We start from the raw sequence: 25,968 nt of genomic DNA, 5'->3' as shown, positions 1-25,968 counted from the left end.
ACACCAGTGAGACCAGTGAGACCAGTGAGACCAGTGAGACCAGGGACACCAGGGAGACCAGTGAGACCAGGGACACCAGTGAGACCAGCGAGACCAGGGACACCAGGGAGGACCAGGGAGACCAGTGAGACCAGTGAGACCAGTGAGACCAGTGAGACCAGGGACACCAGGGAGACCAGGGAGACCAGTGAGACCAGTGAGACCAGTGACACCAGTGAGACCAGTGAGACCAGGGACACCAGTGAGACCAGTGAGACCAGTGACACCAGTGAGACCAGTGAGACCAGGGACACCAGTGAGACCAGTGAGACCAGGGACACCAGGGAGACCAGTGAGACCAGGGACACCAGTGAGACCAGTGAGACCAGTGAGACCAGGGAGGACCAGGGAGACCAGTGAGACCAGTGAGACCAGTGAGACCAGGGACACCAGTGAGACCAGTGAGACCAGTGAGACCAGGGACACCAGTGGACAGGAAGTCCATTCCATAACCAACAACATGTTTATCACTTTTTATTTATTACACTGTGACACAAATCTGAGCAAAGAACAAATAAAAGTCTTTCACTTCTCCTGCACATGGGGTTTGTTTGTGTATTTTTGTGTTTGTTTGTGTATTTCTGTTTGTGTGTGTCTGTGTATATTGTGTATATTTGTTGTGGGTCCTGACCTGTGTCAGTGTTTCTTTTCTCATCGATGAATCATCTTCTGTCTTTTAATATTTAAACTGATGCTGGAGACTGAGTGTGTGTGTGTGTGTGTGTGTGTGTGTGTGCGCGAACGTGCGTGCAAACACTCACACACACTCTCACACACACACACACACACATCCTGTCTTTGCGGAAGTCGCAGCATTCGAGGCGGCGCTAAGTGGACTTCTCCCCCGGACCCAGTGCTTATCAGAGCGGATCTCCTTCTGGCTCTTCAGGCTCCTGAGAGCGGATCTTGTGAGCGGAGCTCCGTCATCTCTCCCCGGGTCCAACGCCAGCCCTTCCCCGCCTCCAGGCGCAGTTTGCCGGGGTCTTCTGTCGTCCGCCTGCCGAGGAGATGGGGGACAAGGCGGGCACCAGGTAGGAGCTAGCATGCTAGCAGCTAGTTAGCAGCTAGTTAGCAGCGGAGCTCACGCACTTGGCTAGCGGCAGCCGAGCGGCGGCTGGCCCGGGCGGAGGAGCTCCTCTCCGGCTGTGCTGCTGGCCTGCAGCCGCTTCCTGGGGAGGAGCGGCCCGGGGACGAGTCCTCCAGCCCCGGGTCGTGTCCGAGCCTCCGGGGCGATGACCTCTTCCCCGGGGAGGCCACGCTAGCTCGGCAGGGTGGGGCTAGCTAGCTGCTCCGGGCTCGGGTCTGTCAGATGAAGCGTGTGATGTGTTCGAGTCCCCCCCCACCTACACGTCGGTGTGAGGGACACACACTAGCTGTCACCGGGGACACACACCAGCTGTCACCGGGGACACACGGCGAGATGGGCGGCGTCGACCCTGCTCCCTGACCCGCTGCTGGAGGTCCACCGACCCGCGAGCAGAGGCTCCACAGGCGGGCTGTGGTCCAGCTGAGGAGCCGGGGTCCGGTCCGAGCTGCCCGGGGCAGGGTGGGGGTGAGGCCGGGGGAGAGTGGGGGTGAGGCCGGGCAGGTGAGGGGTGCAGGCCGGGGGAGGCTGGTGCTGCTGCCCGTGGTTCAGGCTCATGTCACCGCAGGAGAAGGAAGAGGAGCCGCAGGTGATCAAAGCCCTGGATCCGGATCAACCGGTTCCTTTGATCCTCAGGTGTTTACACTCATTATGTCAAATGGTGATGAAGAAGAAGAAGAGGAAGAAGAAGAAGAAGACAGTGGCTCCCGTCAATCACCCGAACCAAGCAGAAGATCTCTCATGGAGAAACGAGCATTAGTTTCTAAACGATCTCTTTAAATATGTCTGATTCTTTTCATCACGAGCCATAAACTGAAAGATCTGTGACAAACAAACTGTAAATATTGTTTCAGATATGGAATCAAAACAGCTGCTGAATGAGTCTCTCCTCAGATGATCAGGGACTGATCGGTGGTTGATCTGAAAGAACGCTGCTGAACTCTCTCATGCAGACATGGAGATCAGTCCGTATGAATAATTATTATAATGACCTTTCATCAGTAGCAACATAACGAAGGTGATTTATGTATTTATCTCCTGAGCACTTTGTGTAAACACACTGAGCAGGTTTCTACTTCTCTGAAAGAGCCCTCACTCAGTCATCTTTAAACAAAACACAAATAATAACCTGTCATCATAATTAATTATAGGAACATTTTAATCTTTAACTTTTGGCAGAATCCTGATTTGTAGTTTTGTCATGTGACAGGCGTTTAAATTGAAGCGCTGCAGTGATTGGTTGATTGGCAGGAGAATGATTGACAGCTGTTTTTATGATTCACTTCATACACAAGACAAGAAATGATATCACATCCAGAAACATGTCCTGAAGAGTTCTCTGTGTTCTTCACCAGGTTTAAACCGTGTTGATTATTTTTATATAAACTGTTACAGACATAGAAAATGTAGATGAAATGATAAACATGCTATGAACACGTAATGAAATAACTCTTTGATGAATAAGATGTAAACAGACGATTCTCAGCTGATCAGCACAAACACACAATCTGGTCGTGTGTCGACTTTCACTCGGTCCACTTCAGCCTGGACTTCCTGTCTCCGCCCACATGTGACTTCCTGATAGGAAACGGGTGGGGGGGTGGGGGGGGCATGTGAACACTGACATGAGGAAACTTCCTGGAACATTGAGACGTTATCACACAGGAAAACTGTGTCTTCACTCTCTGGTTCCATCAACAGCAATAACCATGAGGATCATCTCCTGAAGTCAGATCATAAATAAATGATAAAACAAACATTTAAATACAACATACATTTTAAAACAAATGCTGAAGGCTTAAAAAAGATCAAAGAAAATCTAAACATTTAACAACATAGATATTGAGAATTTTAATATTGCAGAGTAAAGGATGAAACCAACATCTCAGATTCAGCTGCTCGTCACATCAATCTGATCTGAAGACCAGTTATTATTTTACTCTGGAGACTTTTTCTCCTCAAAGAAACACATGGAGCCAAAATCTCATGGATCAAACTCCTTGTCTACGTTGTGAATTAATCCAGAATCTTCTTAGACAAGATGGCATCAGATATGAAGCTCTGACGGGTTCCTCACGAGTTCCTCACGTCTTCCTCACGTGTTCCTCACGAGTTCCTCACGTCTTCCTCACGGGTTCCTCACGAGTTCCTCACGTCTTCCTCACGTCTTCCTCACGGGTTCCTCACGTGTTCCTCACGTCTTTCTCACGTGTTCCTCACGAGTTCCTCACGAGTTCCTCACGTCTTCCACACGTCTTCCTCACGTGTTCCTCACGAGTTCCTTACGTCTTCCTCACGAGTTCCTCACGTCTTCCTCACGTCTTCCTCACGTGTTCCTCACGTGTTCTTCACGAGTTCCTTACGTGTTCCTCACAAGTTCCTCACGAGTTCCTCACGTCTTCCACACGTCTTCCTCACGTGTTCCTCACGAGTTCCTCACGTGTTCCTCACATGTTCTTCACGTGTTCTTCACGTGTTCCTCACAAGTTCCTCACGAGTTCCTCACGTCTTCCTCACGTCTTCCTCACGTGTTCCTCACGAGTTCCTTACGTGTTCCTCACGTGTTCCTCACGAGTTCCTTACGTGTTCCTCACGTGTTCCTCACGTGTTCTTCACGTGTTCCTCACGAGTTCCTCACGTGTTCTTCACGTGTTCCCCACGAGTTCCTCACGAGTTCCTCACGTGTTCCTCACGAGTTCCTCACCTGTTCCTCACGTGTTCCTGACATGTTCCTCGGACACCGACGCCGGTGTGGAGGAGCTGGAAACAACAACACTGATCTTTCCACAGCAGAGTTTATACGTTCTGTCCCGCCTCCTGCTGCTCTACAGGCCCCGCCCCTGCTGCTCTACAGGCTCCGCCCCTCGCCTGATGTTCCCACATGTTCCTGTTTGAAGGAGTCGGACCGACCACCTGCTGCTGCTTCACACTCACTACAGGAAAGGGGATGAATGTTTCTGATGGATCAAACCGGATGGAGCTGATGGTCGTTTCTGGACTTTGTTGTTGAATCTACTGTGGTCACATGTTCACCTGCAGCGTCGTGATGTGGAACCTGACGCCCGTGGGAATGGAACGCTGCGTGTAAACACGCCTTCACGCTCTGCTGCTTCCACATCTCTCCACCTGCAGGGGGACTGTCTGCAGGGACGAAGGCTGAGGAGCACAGGGAGCGTTGGGAAGGTCTCGTCCTCCTGTGACCACAGACTGCGTCACCTCAACGTCGCTTCAAGTCCGGGCAAGACACAAGTGGCCTCCATCTTGATTTGACTCTGTTATCCGCTAATTAGAGACTTGTTTTGATCAACATTATTCTTTTATTTATTCTGATGATTTAACAAAATGCTCCAGTGGTCGGAGTTTAAACGTCCAGATTCTTTTCTCTTGTTTGGAATCTTTTGAAATCTGAATAGTTCCTCCCTGTTGTTGTTGTTGTTGTTGTTGTTCACTGTTTGTGTCAGTGGAGGATGTTGGTGAGTTTCAGCTCTGACAGTGAAATCTGAAGTTGTGTTAGAGTCCTGCAGTCCATGAGTCTTGATCACACTCAGTTGTATGTGGTTGTTGTGTGTGTTGGTCTAAATTTATCAGCAACAGGAAGCTGCAGGTTCGACTGCTTTTCATTTTCTTTTACTGCTGCGGCTTCAAACTTCCTGTTTGTGCGCTGCCAGCAGGAAGTGGCCGGGACTGGATCGACTGGTTTGGTGAGAGCTGTCAATCAAACTGGGCTGCAGGACCATCTGGTCCTAGCTGGACTCGCTTTGTTTGAGATCAAAAAAAGATTTTTAATCAAATATGAGAATTGTTCCGATTCAGGGTCTTAGAGTCAGAATATTAGGCCTCAAATACTAAGTTTAGGTTCAGCTTGTTCCTCTGAGACTGGTTCTGTGGTGGATGAACAGTACGTTGTGATGTCCGACTCAATCCTTCATATCACGGATCTCACGTTTCTGTCACGCTCTGAGCTCGGTGGGAAACATGTACACGTATGACGAGAGAACATGTGAGACGTCTGCTCAGCGTGTGGCGACCGATGGAACTCAGCTGGAATTGAGGAAGCGTGTGTGTGTGTGTGTGTGTGTGTGTGTGTGTGTGTGTGTGTGTGTGTGTGTGTGTGTGTGTGTGTGTGTGTGTGTGTGTGTGTGTGTGTGTGTGTGTGTGTGTGTGTGTGTGTGTGTGTGTGTGTGTGTGTGTGTGTGTGTGTGTGTGTGTGTGTGTGTGTGTGTGTGTGTGTGTGTGTGTGTGTGTGTGTGTGTGTGTGTGTGTGTGTGTGTCTCGTCAGAATCTGAAAGAAAACGCTCATGAACATCACGCCATCAACATGCCAGCGTTCAAGCCGTTTCCCATCAGCCACCTCTGTGAGGACCAGGTGTATGGCGTCAGTCCGTTTAACCTCAGCACTGACTCAGTAACTTCACTTCCTGCAGTGTTGAAATAAACTGACTTAGTTTCCTCCGATTACTTTCACTGAATATTTTTTCACACTTTTTACAGCGTCTCAGTTTCTACATTCAAACAAACACTGAAAAATAAAACTAACGTCACTGTCTTTTCTTCTTCTATCTTCCTCTTTTTCCTCCTCTTCATCCTCTTCCTCTGTCCAAACTTCTCAGAGTGTTTAAGAAGTCCAGCCCCAACTGTAAGGTGAGTCAGTCCTTTATGTCCTCTGCAACATCCGACTGGACTGAGAGGACATGTTCAGTCTGTGGAGACAGACGAGTGGAGACAGACGAGTGGAGACACAGACCAGTGGAGACACAGACGAGTGTGGAGACAGACGAGTGTGGAGACAGACGAGTGTGGAGACAGACGAGTGTGGAGACAGACGAGTGTGGAGACAGACGAGTGGAGACAGACGAGTGTGGAGACAGACGAGTGTGGAGACACAGACGAGTGGAGACACAGACGAGTGTGGAGACAGACGAGTGTGGAGACAGACGAGTGTGGAGACAGACGAGTGTGGAGACAGACGAGTGTGGAGACAGACGAGTGTGGAGACAGACGAGTGTGGAGACAGACGAGTGTGGAGACAGACGAGTGGAGACACAGACGAGTGGAGACACAGACGAGTGGAGACACAGACGAGTGGGGAGACAGACGAGTGGGGAGACAGACGAGTGGAGACAGACGAGTGGGGACACAGACGAGTGGGGACACAGACGAGTGTGGAGACAGACGAGTGGAGACAGACGAGTGTAGAGACAGACGAGTGGAGACAGACGAGTGTAGAGACAGACGAGTGTAGAGACAGACGAGTGTAGAGACAGACGAGTGTAGAGACAGACGAGTGTAGAGACAGACGAGTGGAGACAGACGATTGGAGACAGACGAGTGTAGACACAGACGAGTGGAGACAGACGATTGGAGACAGACGAGTGTAGAGACAGGCGATTGGAGACAGACGAGTGTAGAGACAGACGATTGGAGACAGACGAGTGGAGACAGACGAGTGGAGACACAGACGAGCGTGGAGACAGACGAGTGGAGACAGACGAGTGGAGACAGACGAGTGGAGACAGACGAGTGGAGACAGACGAGTGGAGACAGACGAGTGGAGAGACAGACGAGTGGAGACAGACGAGTGTGGAGACAGACGAGTGTGGAGACAGACGAGTGTAGAGACAGACGAGTGTAGAGACAGACGAGTGGAGACAGACGAGTGGAGACAGACGAGTGGAGACAGACGAGTGGAGACAGACGAGTGGAGACAGACGAGTGGAGACAGACGAGTGGAGACAGACGAGTGGAGACAGACGAGTGTGGAGACAGACGAGTGTGGAGACAGACGAGTGTGGAGACAGACGAGTGTGGAGACAGACGAGTGTGGAGACAGACGAGTGTGGAGACAGACGAGTGTGGAGACAGACGAGTGTAGAGACAGACGAGTGTAGAGACAGACGAGTGTAGAGACAGACGAGTGTAGAGACAGACGAGTGTAGACAGACGAGTGTAGACAGACGAGTGTGGAGACAGACGAGTGTGGAGACAGACGAGTGTGGAGACAGACGAGTGTGGAGACAGACGAGTGTGGAGACAGACGAGTGGGGAGACAGACGAGTGGGGACACAGACGAGTGGGGAGACAGACGAGTGGGGAGACAGACGAGTGGGGAGACAGACGAGTGGGGAGACAGACGAGTGGGGAGACAGACGAGTGGGGAGACAGACGAGTGGGGAGACAGACGAGTGGAGACAGACGAGTGGGGAGACAGACGAGTGGGGAGACAGACGAGTGGGGAGACAGACGAGTGGGGACACAGACGAGTGGAGACACAGACGAGTGTAGAGACAGACGAGTGGAGACACAGACGAGTGGAGACACAGACGAGTGGAGACACAGACGAGTGGAGACACAGACGAGTGTAGACACAGACGAGTGTAGACAGACGAGTGGAGACAGACGAGTGGAGACAGACGAGTGGAGACAGACGAGTGGAGACACAGACGAGTGGAGACACAGACGAGTGGAGAGACACAGACGAGTGGAGAGACACAGACGAGTGGAGACAGACGAGTGGAGACAGACGAGTGGAGACAGACGAGTGGAGACAGACGAGTGGAGACAGACGAGTGGAGACAGACGAGTGGAGACAGAAGAAGAATCTGAGTCTGAATTTAAAGTCGTGACAAACATTTAGTTTGTCACGAAACCGAAGTTAGTTTGTGTTTGGACAGAGAGTGACTGAAGGTTTGTGTTCAGGTGACAGTCTACCTGGGAAAGAGAGACTTCGTGGATCATCTGGATCACGTGGATCCTGTAGGTGAGTGGTTCAGGAGGAAATGTTTTTCCAGTTGCTGAGCAGATCCGTCAGTTGAAAGGTCACATGTTCAAACCAGCTGAGTGGTGCTGACTCAGCGTTTTGTCTTCCTTCCTCCTGCTGACAGACGGAGTGATCCTCGTCGACCCCGAGTATCTGAAGGACAGGAAAGGTACGAGCACTTCCTGCTGAGCTCCAGGCGCGGGATCACACACAAACACTGAGAACAAGTTCAAAGTATTTTATCTCGACTTTGAAAACCTGAAGAGAAAAAGTGTTTGATCAAAAGAAAACAAAATGTCACAGACAGAAACTTAAAAAAGAAATTCTATCAACTTTCCCACGGTCCTCGAACCTCCCACAGCTGCTTCCACTGCTCAGGTCTCTGGATCTTCTCTGGAGGAGCAGTGTGAACAGCAGAGGATTGTGGGAGTTGTAGTTCTCTTTGGGTCACTCGGTTCCTCTGTGTGTTTGCCCTTCAGTGGGAGGAGCTTCAACGAGCTCGCTGTGTCACACAGTTTGGTCAGAACCTGTAAACAGAATGAAAGGTGGTGTGAGCTTGTTCAGAACCTTGTGTTTAATGTTAGTAAACATTTATAATTCAGGTCCGATGGTTGTGAAACATATTGTTGAAGGAATGCTCAGGTGATGAGTCATGTGACACAACCCAACAGATGTCTTTCCTCTTCCTCGCCACAGTCTTCGTCACGCTGACGTGTGCGTTCCGGTACGGACGTGAGGACCTGGACGTGCTGGGCCTGTCGTTCAGGAAGGATCTGTACATCTCCACCTTCCAGGTCACAGGATCCCTGAACCTGAACCCTAACCCCAACCTGAACCTGAACCCCAACCTGAACCTGAACCCCAACCTGAACCCCAACCCCAACCTGAACCCCAACCTGAACCTGAACCCCAACCTGAACCCCAACCCCAACCTGAACCCCAACCTGAACCCTAACCCCAACCTGAACCCCAACCCCAACCTGAACCCCAACCTGAACCCCAACCTGAACCCCAACCCCAACCTGAACCCCAACCTGAACCTGAACCCCAACCCCAACCTGAACCCCAACCTGAACCCCAACCTGAACCTGAACCCCAACCCCAACCCCAACCTGAACCCCAACCTGAACCTGAACCCCAACCTGAACCCCAACCTGAACCCCAACCCCAACCTGAACCCTAACCCCAACCTGAACCCCAACCTGAACCCCAACCCCAACCTGAACCCCAACCTGAACCCTAACCCCAACCTGAACCCCAACCTGAACCTGATCCCCAACCTGAACCCCAACCCCAACCTGAACCCTAACCCCAACCCCAACCTGAACCCCAACCTGAACCTGATCCCCAACCTGAACCTGAACCCCAACCTGAACCCCAACCCCAACCTGAACCCCAACCTGAACCTGAACCCCAACCTGAACCCCAACCTGAACCTGAACCCGAACCCCAACCTGAACCCTAACCCCAACCCTAACCCCAACCCTAACCCCAACCCTAACCCCAACCTGAACCCCAACCTGAACCCCAACCCCAACCTGAACCCTAACCCCAACCCTAACCCCAACCTGAACCCCAACCTGAACCCCAACCCCAACCTGAACCTGAACCCCAACCTGAACCCCAACCCCAACCTGAACCCCAACCTGAACCCTAACCCCAACCCCAACCTGAACCTGAACCCCAACCTGAACCCCAACCTGAACCCTAACCCCAACCTGAACCCTAACCCCAACCTGAACCTGAACCCCAACCTGAACCCTAACCCCAACCTGAACCCTAACCCCAACCTGAACCCTAACCCCAACCTGAACCTGAACCCCAACCTGAACCCCAACCCCAACCTGAACCCCAACCTGAACCTGAACCTAAACCCCAACCTGAACCCCAACCCCAACCTGAACCCGAACCTGAACCCTAACCCCAACCCCAACCTGAACCTGAACCCCAACCCCAACCTGAACCCCAACCCCAACCTGAACCTGAACCCTAACCCCAACCCCAACCCCAACCTGAACCCCAACCTGAACCCCAACCTGAACCCCAACCCCAACCCGAACCTGAACCCTAACCCCAACCCCAACCTGAACCCCAACCCCAACCTGAACCTGAACCCCAACCCCAACCCTAACCCTACTTCTGCTTCACCTGTGTATTTTAACATGAACATATGACCTCCCTGTGGTTTCCCTCCTTTAATAAACCCTGCTCTCCGTCTGACAGGCGTTTCCTCCGGTGCCTGAGGAGCGGAAACCAAACAGTCGGCTTCAGGAGCGGCTGCTGAAGAAACTGGGCCAACATGCACACCCCTTCTACTTCACTGTGAGTCACATGACCTGCTTCCTGCTTGAGACGGACACAGGTTCATTCACTTCGTCTGCTGCTGTGAACTTTATTATCAACTGACCATGACTCGTCAGGGTCAGAGGTCACACAACTTGTTCACATGGTTATTTGTGTTAGTGATTTTTAACTGTAAAGATTTTGTTCATATGTCTTTATTTTATGGTTTCATTCAGAAACTGAACCTCTTTCTGTCTGTTGATTCAGGTTCCTCAGAACCTCCCGTGTTCTGTCACCTTACAGCCGGGCCCAGAGGACACTGGGAAGGTAACACACACACACACACACACACACACACACACACACACACACTCTCTCTTACACAGACACACACTCAAGGCCTGAGGGTCGAACCAGGAAGTGAGGAGTGGCCAGTGGGAGTGGCCTAACCTCAGCGGCTGAACGGTTCTTTCTGCTCTGTGTCCTCAGGCCTGTGGCGTCGACTTTGAGATCAGAGCTTTCTGCGCCAAGTCGATAGAAGAGAAGATTCACAAGAGGTGAGAAGCTTCAGTTTCTCACGTCCGTCACCAGGAGAACCTGATCAGGAGCTCAGCTGGCTCTGGATCAGACTTCATTTCAGTTTGTTTCATTGTGTGTGTCTGTGTGTGTGTGTGTGTGTGTGTCTGTGTGTGTGTAGGAACTCCGTGCGTCTGGTCATCAGGAAGGTTCAATATGCTCCAGAGAAACCAGGTCCTCAGCCGATGGTGGAGACGACTCGCAGCTTCCTGATGTCGGACAGGTCTCTGCACCTGGAGGCCTCTCTGGACAAGGAGGTACACACACACACAAGTAACCACACAAACACACACACACACACTCACATCTAACCACACACACTCCGACACAGATAAATGAGGAACCTGTACTGTTGGAGACTGATGAGGTGAATGTGTTGATCTGCTCTTCCTGTGTGTAGTTGTATTACCACGGCGAGCCCATCAGCGTCAACGTTCACGTCACCAACAACTCCACCAAGACCGTCAAGAGGGTGAAGATCTCAGGTGGGTCTCCTCCTCCTCTTCCTCCTCCTCCTCTTCCTCCTTCTCCTCTGGTTTCTATTCAATCGTCTACTCCCCCTTTTTTAAACGGTGAAAACCAATGTGTCTCGTGTTGAAACATGGTCGTCAGAGGTCACAAGGTCAGAGGTCATGTGGTGGGTTGGTCCATCAGGACGTCCACAACAAACTCCTTCACAGAAGTCACCTTCTCACTCCACACCAGGAGGGGGCAGTAAACATTAAAACAAGTCGCGAAGCTGAAGTTTGCAGATTTTCACGGATTAGAAAAGAAGGTCTTAGCTTCCTGGACTCAAAGCCCCTACAGGATGTTGTGGGTATTGACTTGTGAACCCGTTTGCTCACGTGATTCCCATGTGTGTGTTGTGTGTTGTGTGTTGTGTGTCTCCGCAGTGCGTCAGTATGCAGACATCTGTCTGTTCAGCACGGCTCAGTACAAATGTCCTGTGGCTCAGCAGGAGGCAGAGTAAGTTCCTCTTCGGTTCATCAATACACATCCACAGCTTCCACCACACACGTGCTGCACAACAGGATGCAGCTGGACACACAGGCGGGGGGGGTGGTTTACCTGAACACTTTGATTGACAGCAGTGTGTGGTTTCCATAGTGACCAGGTGTCGTCCAGCTCCACCTTCTGTAAAGTTTACACTCTGACTCCGACGCTCGACAAGAACAGAGAGAAGAGAGGACTCGCTCTGGACGGGAAGCTGAAGCACGAAGACACCAACCTGGCCTCGTCCACCATGTAACTCACTCACACACACACACACACACAGACACACACACACAGACACACACACACACACACAGACACAGACACACAGAGAGACACACAGAGACACTCACACAGAGAGACACACACACACAGAGAGACACAGAGACACACAGACACAGAGAGACACACACACAGAGACACACACAGAGGGACACAGACACAGAGAGACACACACACACACACAGAGACACACACAGACACAGACACACACACACACAGAGGGACACAGACACACACAGACGGACACAGAGACACACACAGAGACACACAGACAGACACAGAGACACACAGAGGAACAGAGACAGACACAGACACACACAGACGGACACAGAGACACACACACACAGACATACAGAGAGACACACACAGACGGACACAGAGAGACACACACACAGAGACACAGACACACACACACAGACATACACAGAGACACACAGAGAGACAGACACAGACACACACAGACGGACACAGAGACACACACACACAGAGAGACACACAGACACAGACACACAGACGGACACAGAGAGAGACACAGAAACACAAACAGAGACACACACACACTCACTGATAACTATGAATGTACAGGTGTTATTAACAGCAACAGGTCAGAGGATGATGATGATGAAGAGGATGATGGTGATGAAGAGGATGATGATGATGATGATGAAGAGGATGATGATGATGAAGGTGCTCAGGCCACCAGGGGGCGATGTGACCCGCTCTGTTTCTGTTGTAGTGTGAAGGACGTCACCAACAAAGAGGTTCTGGGGATCCTGGTGTCGTACAGAGTCAAAGTGAAGCTGGTGGTCTCACGTGGAGGGTAACACACACACACACACACACACACACACACACACACACAGACACAGACACACACACACAGACACACACACACACAGACACACAGACACACACACAGACACACACACACACAGACACAGACACACACACAGACACACACACACACAGACACACACACAGACACACACACACACAGACACACACACACACAGACACACACACACAGACACAGACCCACAGACACACACACACAGACACACAGACCCACAGACACACACACACAGACCCACAGACACACACACACATATACAGACATACACACACACACACATATATATACATATACACACACACACACACAGACCCCCCCACACACACACACAGATACACACACACACACACACACACAGACAGACACAGACACAGACACACAGACACACACACACATATATATACATATACACACACACAGACCCCCCCACACACACACACAGACCCACAGACACACACACACACACATATATATACATATACACACACACACACACAGATACACACACAGACACACACATATTTATACTTATATCTTAGTGAGGACACTAATCAGTTCCCGAGCCAGTGATCAGTTATTTGATTTGAAAACAAGCTGAGACGTGATGATGGGGGGGGGGGGGGTGATATATAATTATCTCCAGCTTCTTGAATATGATTGGTTGAAAACAATACATTGATTCATTGAGAAAATAATTGGCAGCTGTTGTATGAGCACAGGAAGTAGAAAATGATCCAGTTGTATTTTGATCCTGACAGGAAGCTCAGCCTCACACTTCCTGCCCCCTCCTCTGGCTTCCTGCTCCCTCCACTTGACTTCCTGCTCCCTCCACTTGACTTCCTGCCCCCTCCTCTGACTTCCTGCCCCCTCCACTTGACTTCCTGCTCCCTCCACTTGACTTCCTGCCCCCTCCTCTGACTTCCTGCTCCGCCCACTTGACTTCCTGCCCCCTCCTCTGACTTCCTGCTCCCTCCACTTGACTTCCTGCTCCCTCCACTTGACTTCCTGCCCCCTCCTCTGACTTCCTGCTCCCTCCACTTGACTTCCTGCTCCCTCCTCTGACTTCCTGCTCCCTCCACTTGACTTCCTGCCCCCTCCTCTGACTTCCTGCTCCCTCCTCTGACTTCCTGCTCCCTCCACTTGACTTCCTGCTCCCTCCTCTGACTTCCTGCTCCGCCCACTTGACTTCCTGCTCCCTCCACTTGACTTCCTGCTCCCTCCACTTGACTTCCTGCTCCCTCCACTTGACTTCCTGCCCCCTCCTCTGACTTCCTGCTCCCTCCTCTGACTTCCTGCTCCCTCCACTGACTTCCTGCTCCCTCCACTTGACTTCCTGCTCCCTCCACTTGACTTCCTGCTCCCTCCACTTGACTTCCTGCTCCCTCCACTTGACTTCCTGCTCCCTCCACTTGACTTCCTGCTCCCTCCACTTGACTTCCTGCCCCCTCCTCTGACTTCCTGCTCCCTCCTCTGACTTCCTGCTCCCTCCTCTGGCTTCCTGCTCCCTCCACTTGACTTCCTGCCCCCTCCTCTGACTTCCTGCTCCCTCCACTTGACTTCCTGCTCCCTCCTCTGACTTCCTGCCCCCTCCTCTGACTTCCTGCCCCCTCCTCTGACTTCCTGATCGCCCACTTGACTTCCTGCCCCCTCCTCTGACTTCCTGCTCCCTCCTCTGACTTCCTGCCCCCTCCTCTGACTTCCTGATCGCCCACTTGACTTCCTGCCCCCTCCTCTGACTTCCTGCTCCCTCCACTTGACTTCCTGCTCCCTCCTCTGACTTCCTGCTCCCTCCTCTGACTTCCTGCTCCCTCCTCTGGCTTCCTGCTGCCTCCTCTGACTTCCTGCTCCCTCCTCTGACTTCCTGCTCCCTCCACTTGACTTCCTGCTCCCTCCACTTGACTTCCTGCTCCCTCCACTTGACTTCCTGCTTCCTCCTCTGGCTTCCTGCTGCCTCCTCTGACTTCCTGCTCCCTCCACTTGACTTCCTGCTTCCTCCTCTGGCTTCCTGCTCCCTCCACTTGACTTCCTGCTCCCTCCTCTGGCTTCCTGCTTCCTCCTCTGGCTTCCTGCTGCCTCCTCTGGCTTCCTGCTGCCTCCTCTGACTTCCTGCTTCCTCCTCTGACTTCCTGCTCCCTCCACTTGACTTCCTGCCCCCTCCTCTGACTTCCTGCTCCGCCCACTTGACTTCCTGCCCCCTCCTCTGACTTCCTGCTCCCTCCACTTGACTTCCTGCTCCCTCCACTTGACTTCCTGCCCCCTCCTCTGACTTCCTGCTCCCTCCACTTGACTTCCTGCTCCCTCCTCTGACTTCCTGCTCCCTCCACTTGACTTCCTGCCCCCTCCTCTGACTTCCTGCTCCCTCCTCTGACTTCCTGCTCCCTCCACTTGACTTCCTGCTCCCTCCTCTGACTTCCTGCTCCGCCCACTTGACTTCCTGCTCCCTCCACTTGACTTCCTGCTCCCTCCACTTGACTTCCTGCTCCCTCCACTTGACTTCCTGCCCCCTCCTCTGACTTCCTGCTCCCTCCTCTGACTTCCTGCTCCCTCCACTGACTTCCTGCTCCCTCCACTTGACTTCCTGCTCCCTCCACTTGACTTCCTGCCCCCTCCTCTGACTTCCTGCTCCCTCCTCTGACTTCCTGCTCCCTCCTCTGGCTTCCTGCTCCCTCCACTTGACTTCCTGCCCCCTCCTCTGACTTCCTGCTCCCTCCACTTGACTTCCTGCTCCCTCCTCTGACTTCCTGCCCCCTCCTCTGACTTCCTGCCCCCTCCTCTGACTTCCTGATCGCCCACTTGACTTCCTGCCCCCTCCTCTGACTTCCTGCTCCCTCCTCTGACTTCCTGCCCCCTCCTCTGACTTCCTGATCGCCCACTTGACTTCCTGCCCCCTCCTCTGACTTCCTGCTCCCTCCACTTGACTTCCTGCTCCCTCCTCTGACTTCCTGCTCCCTCCTCTGACTTCCTGCTCCCTCCTCTGGCTTCCTGCTGCCTCCTCTGACTTCCTGCTCCCTCCTCTGACTTCCTGCTCCCTCCACTTGACTTCCTGCTCCCTCCACTTGACTTCCTGCTCCCTCCACTTGACTTCCTGCTTCCTCCTCTGGCTTCCTGCTGCCTCCTCTGACTTCCTGCTCCCTCCACTTGACTTCCTGCTTCCTCCTCTGGCTTCCTGCTCCCTCCACTTGTCTTCCTGCTCCCTCCTCTGGCTTCCTGCTTCCTCCTCTGGCTTCCTGCTGCCTCCTCTGGCTTCCTGCTGCCTCCTCTGACTTCCTGCTTCCTCCTCTGACTTCCTGCTCCCTCCACTTGACTTCCTGCTTCCTCCTCTGGCTTCCTGCTGCCTCCTCTGACTTCCTGCTGTAGTTGCTCTTCACTGTTGTTGCTTCCACTGTAGTTTGTTGTGATCGTGTTGCCTCCTGCTTTTCATTTCATCTCCCCTCTGTGTTTTTGGCTTTCTGTGTCCGCCCCTCTGTCGCCCCCTTCAGGCTGCTGCGAGGCATGTTGGAGAGGTAAATGTGAGCGACGGCCTCAGTTTTCATTTGACGAGCACAGCACACATGAAAACACAGCCTGGTTTCTCTGCCCGTCACAGTTTGAAGTTTTAAACCTGAATTAAATGACAGAAACTGTGATTTAACGAGGGAGGAATCTGCTTTAAACCAGAGTTAAACCAGATTAAACCGGTTTAGACATCTGCTTTTTTTACTATCTTAACTTTATACTAAGTGGATCTAAATCTTTTTTTAAACAAAATTAATTTCTTCTAACTGCTTTAAAATTTGTTTCAATATTGGATCAATGTATAAAAACTTAAAATTGTGAGTAAAATCTGGTTTAAAAACAGATCAGATCTGAAGTTTAAACTGTTTGAATTGGTTTTAAACGAGAGAAGCTTAGAGACACAGACACAGAGTTTTATCTGCAACGTCCTGTTCATTTGATTTCATTATATATTGTCTGTGTGTGTGTCTCTGTGTGTGTGTGTGTGTGTGTCTGTCTGTGTGTGTGTGTGTGTGTGTGTGTGTGTGTCTCTGTCTGTCTGTCTCTGTGTGTGTGTGTCTGTCTGTCTGTCTCTGTGTGTGTGTGTCTCTGTGTGTGTGTGTGTGTGTGTGTCTGTCTGTCTCTCTGTGTGTGTGTCTGTGTGTGTGTGTGTGTGTGTTGTAGAGACGTGTCTGTGGAGCTCCCCTTCATCTTGATGCATCCTAAACCTGTGGAAGCTCCAGTGTCTCGTCCTCAATCAGGTGAGTTCACACACACACACACTCACACACATTGAACGAGCAGTGTGGGATTATGGGAGTTGTAGTCTTCATTTCAGGTTTCTCCAATTTTCCTTGAAAAATGATGGAAATGATAAATTGATTATTAAATAGCTGCATATCAATGTTGTAATGTTGATGATCAGATCAGCAGGTTGTACTCTCTGGTTTTCATCCTACACTGAATTACCATAGAGACGAGAGGCAGTTTCCATGGAAACAGTGGTGTGACGCCCTGTGTGTTTGTTGCAGCTGTTCCAGAGATGGACCCGCCCATCGACACCAACTTGATAGAATTCGACACAAAGTGAGTAAAATCCTGATGTTTACGATCTGAAACGTGATTCTTAAAACCTTCGTGAAGAGTTTGAATCCCGGACGCAGGTCGAGCAGCTGCGTTTGATTCTGAGTCAAACAAATATTAGAAAACAAAAAAGGAAAATGATTTTCTTCCAGTTGATATAATTTGTAGACATTTCCCATCTGGGTGTTCGTGGTGAGTCGACCTCCGACGATTCAAATCTTGTGGATGATGACGCTTATCAGAAATCTGTTAAAGTCATTTCATGACAGAACAGAAATCCGATGTGAACTTTACAGTCGTGTGTTCACATCAGAATCAAGTTCCGTTGACTTCTGATTGATTGGTGTGTGTGATGATGTCATCCTTCGTCTCGCAGCAGCGTCTCCCAGGACGACGACTTCGTCTTCGAGGACTTCGCCCGCCTGCGACTCAAAGGCGCCGTGGACGACAAGGACGAGGACTGCTAGGATCTCGCCGACCCTTCATACGCTTGCTTCGACCCACACACACACACACACACACACACACACACACACACACACACTCTTCACGTTACATTCCCCTTTGACGGATGAGGGCGTGTTTAGACGGAGGCCTCACAGGCCTTGCTGGTGTTCTTCCTCTCTTGCTTCTGCCATTCATCACGCTGCCGCCATTTCCTGCCACCGCCTCCTCCATCCATCTTCTCCGTTTCCCTCTGTTTTTGCTGAAGGTTAAAAAACTCTAGATGTTAAGCAGCTGCAGGACAGATGTTGGCGGTCCAGATGGGAAACCAGCTGTTTCCTTGTTTGTAGTTCAGGACGTTCAGGTATGGGCGGAGTCCAGAGGGCGGAGTCCAGAGGGCGACCACGTGAGGAGAAAGATTAGAAACATGAAGAACTCTGTTCACGGAGGAAGCAGCGTTTGTCTTCTTTTACTTTGAAAATCTTCTTGAATGTCGAGCTTTTCCTGCGGCGATGATCAGCGTCGCGTACAAACAGGATTTATATTTGAAGACGAGCTGACGCAGTTCTTCACATTTACACTGTAGATGCTTTTTGTGTTGTGGTCGCAGAAGGAGGAAACACTCAATCACAACAGTCTTACAGACGACTGAAGTTCGATTTCACCAGCACCCCCCCCCCCCGCGCCCATTTGTTCCTCACTTCCTGGTTGTGGGTTTTTTCAGTCATTCCAGAGTCGATGAAGTCATTTGATTTCAAACATTTCACCGACATGACGTCTGGTCGTCTACGTTTTTCTGACAGTTTGTAAAAACAAAGCAACAAGAAAATAAACTGTCGTTAAACAATCAAATTATTGTTTCTAGATAAAATCAGTTATTGTAAATAATACATAAAATCCTCTTCCTCCAGAAATGAAGATAAAATATCTCAGATACGAATGCTGCCATCTTGTGGTGATTATGTTAACTACAGTCCATTTGAGCAGTAGTGATTGTGGGGCGGAGCCGTGGTATCCAGACCCCGCCCACACACGCACTCGACCAATCCTGAGTCAGTGTCAGCTGTCAATCATCACGGCTCAGCTTGTTTTTATATCATCAAATATCTGATTCAAACCAAACTGATCAGAAACTTGAACATCAGAGATAAGAACGACCTGAAATCACAAACTTCTTTATAAACATTTATTTAACGTCTACTTTATATTTTGAGGTTGGTTCATTTGTTGGTTCACGGGCGTCTGACACGGGACACAAACATGAAGAAACAAACAAACGTCTCTGGTGAAGAAGTGCTGACACACCATGAAGATGTGAAGAGAGTTTGTGGTGATCAGAGCTGATCACATGACCTCTGCAGAGGTAACAGGTCACTTCCTGTGTGTGTCTGCCCCCCCCCCCCGAGTTGTTCAGCTGTGAAACACAAACTCTGGAGACGATTCTCTGGATTCCAGCTGGAGCTCAGGTCTGAAAACAGCTTCAGAAAAACGTAGAAACTCACCAGACGTCACTTCAAGTGTGAACAAATTATTAAATCATGTTTTCTGAGGCTCAAACTTCATCGTCTGCTCGTTTAAGGGAAACACTGAAGTTTATATTTGGTTTATTTTCATTGTCTCACTTTAAAATCCTAACTCCTAAATTATAACTTGTGTTGTAGAATTATAAATACTCAAACTGCTTTGTGCCTTTTACACTGTTGCCAACAACATGAATCAGCAGGTTCACTACACGTCTACTTGAAGTAGAAACAACGTCCTGGGGACTAATTTACTGTAAGTAAAGATAATTTAAAACATTGATTCAAAATGATTTCATAAATTCAGAATAATAAACTGAATTTAAAAGAAATACTCAAGCAAATAAGAAAAATAACTATAAAAGTTTGACCCTTCTGATTTTACATTTTAAAAAACTGTTGCTCTTGTAAGATTTTTTTGGCCAAATTATAAAATTGTGGTTTAAGTAAATTTTTCTAGTTTTCTGCCATTTTTTTCTCATAAAATATTTTTGGAAATATCAAAACTTTGTTTGTAAAACAACAAAATGTGTTTTCTCTCTCACGGCTGCTTTCTTCTGTTTCAGTTAAAACAACAACCTGGAAATATTTTAATCATAAAATCACATTTTTTGTTCCTTATCAATGTCCCCAAATCATAATAATCGTAATAATTTCATCTTTTCCTTTAATGTTGATGCCATGTGAGAAAATAATGTTTAAACATCGTGCCATGAAAACCTCTGCAGCCAAAAACTAAAAGAGATCCTTTTCAAAATAAACCAAACGTCTGCGGTGTTTCCCTTCGACTCGGTTTCATCTTCTTTCTTCTAACAGGAAACAGGAAGCTCTGGGTCCAAGTTGTTTCTCATATTCTCATCCGATCTTTTCTCTTCGTGGCTCCGATCAGTTGTTTTCCGATGTTCGTACGTTGCCTTTAAGTTATTTGTTTCTATTCAGTTCAACATTTCAGACTTTTTCATCTGAAAAACACTGAACTTTTGTTTCATTCTATTTTCACTTATTCCAGGAAAGTAGATGTTTTTATTCCTCGTTCTTTGTCGCGTCTTCTACTTGATTCACCCCCCCCCCCCCCCCCCGTCACCGAAGCTGCGAATCAGAAGGGACGAAGAAGAAGCGGAGCATGTTTTTAACGTTTCATTTGATTAGTTTGATTTGGAAGCAGTGCTGTGAATTGTACGAGCTGTGATTCTGTCTTTATTTCGTTGTGCATATGTGGGGTAACTTTGCTAAGTGTGAAAATATTTTTGACAAGTGCCACGCCCCCGGCCTGTGCGATGCTTAACCATAATGTCTCTAAAACAGGAAGTGATTTCTGCTGGTGGACGAACACCAACGACAGAATTACGATTATTATGCTTCTGATTATTATTATGGTGACTTACTATTATTATCTACTGTATCATCATTTACAACCATGATTATTCTCATAATCATTTAAGAGTCTATTGTTTTGCCATGTATTTTTTATGTTGAGATTTTTATTTTAGTTTCCTTTTTATTATTAAAGGTAAAATGAACTAACATCCTGTTTCCGTGGTGATTGTGTTGTTTGTGAACATGAAGGAATCTCGCACTTATTTCCATTTTCTTCAGCATCAAACGTTGCCACTCAGACACTGTGATGTCACTGATGACATCATCGAGCCGCAGTGGGCTCGATGATGTCATCAGTGACGATGACACAGAGAATGAGAAGTAACGAGGTGGAACTGAACCTTCGACCTCAGACAGATTCAGATGTCATATTTGATTTGTTCTTAAAAACAAACAAGATGGGCGGAGTCTCCCAGAAACCAGGAAGTCAGGAGACCAGGGCCAATCAGAAAGCAGCAAATCCACTTCAACAGAAACAGCCTGGAAAACATCCGACCCGGGTCCCAGATGCTTCGGTCTCTGTTTGTACAGAACTCTACGATCCATCAGCTTACATGAACCTCGCTGCTGATTGGACGACACCTCGGACACACCCACCAAACCACAGACAACCAACCAGGAAGCACCTTGACACGTTTAGAGGAAACCGACGAAAGCTTTTGACCTTGAACGTGACCCAGGCTTTGTAAGGGGGTGTGGCTGAGGGCATGAGTTATGTAAACAGATAAATAGAATCAACAGAAGAGTATCAGAGCTTCAGCAGGAGAGGAGCGCCCTCTACTGGGAGACAACGCTTCTACACGAGCCTGCGCCTTGAACAGAGTTAGTTTGTCACTTTTTGTGAAGCAGAACTCGTCGTCACTCAAGTTTGATAAAACAGACGCAGCTCATTTTCATTTTAATAGTTTTATTTTAAATCCACAGAACTGAAGAGTCTTTAACAAAAGTTCTAGAAAATCTAAACCAACAGTTTCTAATGAGCACAGGACTCCGCCTCCTTACTGACATCTTGTAAAGGTTCGGACACATTTTTAAAACGCCATGGTCGTCAGTCTCGTGGTCATAAGGCGTCGTAGTCGTCCTCGTCCTCGTGCTTCCTCTTCAGCGACTCCGCCCCCGAGTTCTGCGACGCCATGTTGCTGGTGATCAGGATGTTTTTGGAGCCAATCAGAGACGGGTTGATGAGGACGCTGGAGACGGCCGGCGTGGACGCTGCCGCTGTCCGGACAAAAGTTAGGAAGTAATGTTTGATACTTTTTACTTTACAGGTTTCTTCACATTTACAGTAACTATGTTTAACATACATTTTAAAGACAGAGAGTGGGAGGAGTCAGGTTCTTACTGGTTTTGGTTATGGTCGTCTGAGAGGCCGGTGGGATCTGCACCGTGAACCTTTGACCCGACAGAGACACCGGAGCTCCGCCCTTAGCGCTGACGGACTGAACCGAAGGAGTTCCTGTGGAGAGCACACCGGTCAGAACAAACAGGTCCACTGGGCACAGCGCCCTCTACAGCCTCACAGCTGCACTACAGGGAGTCTGGTCACCATGAGACTCACCCAGGGTGGGCGTGGTCGGCCTGCTGGAGACGGCGCTGACGCTGAGGCGAGGCACCGATATCCTGCCGGACGACGACACCTGGAGGAAAACAAACCGTCACGTCACCGGCTGCAGAACCAAGAACCAGACGAAACCGTTTCAAAGAGATTGAAGTTTCACCTTCTTCTGGATGGACTTGAGTCGGTAGTTTGGCGCCGTCAGGCAGTAGCGGTCGGGGGGGAGGCGAGGTCCCGTGTAGGGTTTGATGAGCGGCAGAGGAGCCTGGTTCTTCTGCCTGGCGACCTCCAACAGGAACTGAGCACAGGGACGCCGCACACGTCACAACACTCTCACACTCACATGAAACCACAAAACTACACATGGAAATAAATGAACTTCGTTTGGAGAATTCAGTTTCAGCCGCAGCTCGTGAAACGTGTTCGTGACTCAAGGTCACGCCGATTATTACTTTGTCGTACGACAACAGAAACGTTTGTGAACAAGACATTAGCATAGGGGCGGCGACTTGCATCTCGTGGCGGCGGCGAAGTGAACGACTGGTCCATGCGACACTGGATCGCCAGTTTAATGTCGTCGGCGTCCACGGTGGACTTCTTGGCGTGTGTTGCGTAGATTTTGGCGTCTTCGATGATGGTCGTCACGTATCCTGCGAACACAAACGACGACACATACAAATACTTGTTTGTTCCAACTGCTGCGTGAGGAGCTGAGACGACAGGAGACAAACGCTTTCCTGTCCTCATGCTGCTCATGAAGACACAACATTAATAAACATAAAGCAGCTTCACTATGAAGCCGCTCCGTGTCACATGGCGAGCGGCGGCGTGACTCACTGTAGGTGAACTCCAGCATCTGGTTGATGACCCGGGGCTCGTACTCGGTGATGCCCATGTCCTTCAGGATCTGGATCATCACCTGGAGAACAAAGACGGATCCCAGGACTCATTAATAACCAGTTATTAGCAAACAGTGAGGAGATGTTTAATGCTCTGGTTCTGGTTCTGTGAGCCGAGACGCTGCAGCACCTCACCACCACCAGGGGGCAGCCTTCCTATCGCAGATACCTGAGCTTCTCTTAACTTACAGCCTGTGATCTAATTATATATAAATATATTTCATAAACAGAGGAAACATTTACAATGAAAAGCTGTGAACCACAAGTGTGAGCACTTTATTAGGAACACCTGTAGAATCCAATCAGCCAATCACGTGGCAGAACACGAGAAGCTTCAGGTAAAGTTCAAACATCAGACCGGTGGGGTCAGAGGTCAGGCTGAGGTCAGAGGTCAGGCTGAGCTGGGTCACTTTGAATGACTTGAGCATGTTTTACAGTATACTTCCAGCTCGGTGAGTAATCGGATTACTTCAGTATACTCGGTCTCTCAGTACCGAGGTAACGTTACTGTGAGCAACGTGCAGCCTGCAGCCACATAAACAACTACAGCAGCTAAGCTAGCGAGTTAGCACAAAGCTATTGTTGTGAAAGCCGGTCCGATGCTAACGTTAGCAGCGAAGCTAGCCGCCGTTCGGCGGCTCAAAGAAACTTCCGGTGACCGTGAAATGACGCGTGACACGAACAGCTCGATGCGCGGATCCGGTTCGGACCCGCGGACCCGGATCCGGTTCGGACCCGCGGACCCGGAGCGTCGCAGAGAGACTCGGTACCTGAGCATCTTTCGGGATCGTTTTCGGAGCAGACATTTTGATTCCCTCTGCAGTGACGTCACGTCTTCTTCTCTGACTGTATCCGCTCAGACGCAAAGCTGCAGCGCCTCCTGCCGGTCAGGAGGAGAGCGGCGGGATTACACTGATGGTGAGAAATCCAAAAATAACCAACAAGAAATTGTCATAAAGAAGAAAAACAAAGAAAGAATTACAAAAATGAAGAAACAAAATAATATAAATTAAATAAAGGATACAGAATATATAAAGAATTCAAAATAAAGAATTCGAAATAAAGAATTCGAAATAAAGAATTCATAATAAAGAATTCAAAATAAAGAATTCAAAATAAAGACTAAAGAACACTAATTAAATAAAGAATCAATAACAAATACGGAGTAAAGGATACATATAGAATAAAAAAATTAAGAATAAATACATTTGTAATACAGAATAAATATTAAAGAAATAAGTTTAAAGAATAAATAATGAAAAATACAAAATACAAAATATATAGAAATGAAGATTTCAAATTATAGAATTAAAGAAATAAAGGATACTAAATAGTATCTCTAAGTTAATTTAATTTTTCTATGAACTAGAAAGTATTTAAATCTATAACAGTACAATCGTACTCTAGTATACCTTTTTTTAAATTTAATCTAGATTATTAGTTACCAGTAGATTCATATTTATGTGGTAGAATAATTGAAGAATTTTTGTGTCTGAGGTTTATTGGAGAAGAAATTGTGTAAATGTTCAAGAAAAGTACAACTACCTGAAAACTGTAAATTAACTGTACTTGAGTAAATGTACTTATTTACTTACCACTCTTGAAAATGGATAGTGGATTAAATATAATTATTCTTGGTTAGTCAGTTAGTTGATTATTTTGTTGACTCTCACAAATAAAACATTTGGTTCTAAAGAACATAAAAAAACACGGATATATAAAACAAACCCAAATTCAAAAGGGTAAACCTAAATAAACTTTATTGTTATAAATAAAAGCAGTTGCAAAATTCCCACACTTCAACCATTTAATACTGTGAAAAGGATCATTATGTTATTTCTACTATATTTCATTTGTATTATTTTAATAATGATGAACAGTTGCACTAACACAGGAAACAAAGCTTTATCGACAGAAATCCTGCAGGAGGCGCTATAACAACACGTACTGAACTGTGGGGATGACTTGTTTTAATTGACTTGTTTTTCAACTTTAAAATGATCAGTTACAATTCTTACCTTACATGAAATATGTTTTTCTTATTTGCGAATAACACAATTATCAGCTATTAAACTATAGATAAAATCAGCTGATGATAAATACAGTGAAAACTTTAACCAAGGAAACGATTGCTCTCATCAGGTTTAAAAAAAGATTATAAATCCATGTGACTCAAATTTGAAAAGTCAAGTTAATAATTTCTGTCACATAATTTGGCTTTTAAATTAAAATAAAAAATTGATGTAGTTGAAAATATTCAAATGAATTAGATTTCCCTCCTAGTTGAGAATCATTAATTTAGTTGTTCATGTTTAAGGTTTCTAATGTTTTGTGATTGAAGGTCAAACGAGGTCTGGATCACATCCTGTTCACACAGGAAATGAAACAAACAGGATTCAAATATCACATGTTGTGTTTCGTTTGCTCAAGACGACTTTTACTGTGATATCTGTGTCGCCTCCTGAGAAGCTACGAGTGTGTGGTTTACCTCTCGTCATTTTGAGAACACACACTGCAGCGTTCGGCCGTGGTTCTCACGACTTTATGGCGACGCTGTGTGTGTGTGAACGTGTCCATAAACTGTGCAGATACAAACCGTCAGCTGCCACCGGATCTGTGTCTCAGGAGCTCCACACACGTCCTGACTGTGGCTTCAGAGAGTTATCATAGGAGAAAGTGTCTAAAGTCTCATTTAGGCCGTGGAATGAAGACTTGTTGTTGGTATGTGAAGAAACATGGCGGCTGCTGT

The 25,968-nt window shown here is 48.4% G+C and overlaps 2 protein-coding genes across 3 annotated transcripts; one reads left to right on the top strand and one right to left on the bottom strand.

The window, feature by feature from the left end:
* Positions 1-855: 855 nt before the first annotated feature.
* LOC133019065 (arrestin red cell) lies at positions 856-20,176 on the top strand. Of its 2 annotated transcripts, none has more exons than XM_061085417.1 (16): positions 856-1,070; positions 5,734-5,764; positions 7,820-7,880; positions 8,005-8,049; positions 8,577-8,674; positions 10,104-10,202; positions 10,431-10,490; positions 10,653-10,720; positions 10,861-10,996; positions 11,140-11,224; positions 11,633-11,705; positions 11,847-11,984; positions 12,751-12,834; positions 17,026-17,102; positions 17,373-17,427; positions 17,804-20,176. In XM_061085417.1, the coding sequence occupies exons 1-16, from the start codon at positions 1,048-1,050 to the stop codon at positions 17,889-17,891; spliced, it is 1,221 nt and encodes a 406-aa protein (XP_060941400.1). In that variant the 5' UTR covers positions 856-1,047; the 3' UTR covers positions 17,892-20,176. The 2 variants fall into 2 exon arrangements, with proteins under 2 accessions (XP_060941400.1, XP_060941398.1); XM_061085415.1 differs by having other exon boundaries at positions 17,801-20,176.
* A 1,479-nt stretch (positions 20,177-21,655) lies between these two features.
* Positions 21,656-24,054, bottom strand: taf9 (TAF9 RNA polymerase II, TATA box binding protein (TBP)-associated factor). The gene is made up of 7 exons (XM_061085886.1): positions 23,990-24,054; positions 23,158-23,239; positions 22,834-22,970; positions 22,484-22,618; positions 22,324-22,402; positions 22,108-22,221; positions 21,656-21,983 (listed from the first exon to the last, which is right to left on the bottom strand). The coding sequence occupies exons 1-7, from the start codon at positions 24,023-24,025 to the stop codon at positions 21,826-21,828; spliced, it is 741 nt and encodes a 246-aa protein (XP_060941869.1). The 5' UTR covers positions 24,026-24,054; the 3' UTR covers positions 21,656-21,825.
* Between the last annotated feature and the right edge of the window lie 1,914 nt (positions 24,055-25,968).

The sequence above is a fragment of the Limanda limanda genome, chromosome 14 (genome assembly GCF_963576545.1).
Source record: "Limanda limanda chromosome 14, fLimLim1.1, whole genome shotgun sequence".
Taxonomy (NCBI): Eukaryota; Metazoa; Chordata; class Actinopteri; order Pleuronectiformes; family Pleuronectidae; genus Limanda; species Limanda limanda.
Note: the sequence above shows the minus strand (reverse complement) of the source record. Positions and strands in the feature narration are given on the sequence as shown.

Coding starts and splice junctions, on each gene's coding strand:
- LOC133019065 (XM_061085415.1), top strand. CDS start 1,048: ATGGGGGACAAGGCGGGCACCAG. Junction 11,225..11,632: donor CAAGAGGGTGAAGATCTCAG/GTGGGTCTCCTC, acceptor GTGTCTCCGCAG/TGCGTCAGTATGCAGACATC. Junction 17,428..17,800: donor TTGATAGAATTCGACACAAA/GTGAGTAAAATC, acceptor TTCGTCTCGCAG/CAGCGTCTCCCAGGACGACG.
- taf9 (XM_061085886.1), bottom strand. CDS start 24,025: ATGTCTGCTCCGAAAACGATCCCGAAAGATGCTCAG. Junction 22,403..22,483: donor TCAAGTCCATCCAGAAGAAG/GTGAAACTTCAA, acceptor GTTTTCCTCCAG/GTGTCGTCGTCCGGCAGGAT. Junction 22,222..22,323: donor GCCGACCACGCCCACCCTGG/GTGAGTCTCATG, acceptor TGCTCTCCACAG/GAACTCCTTCGGTTCAGTCC.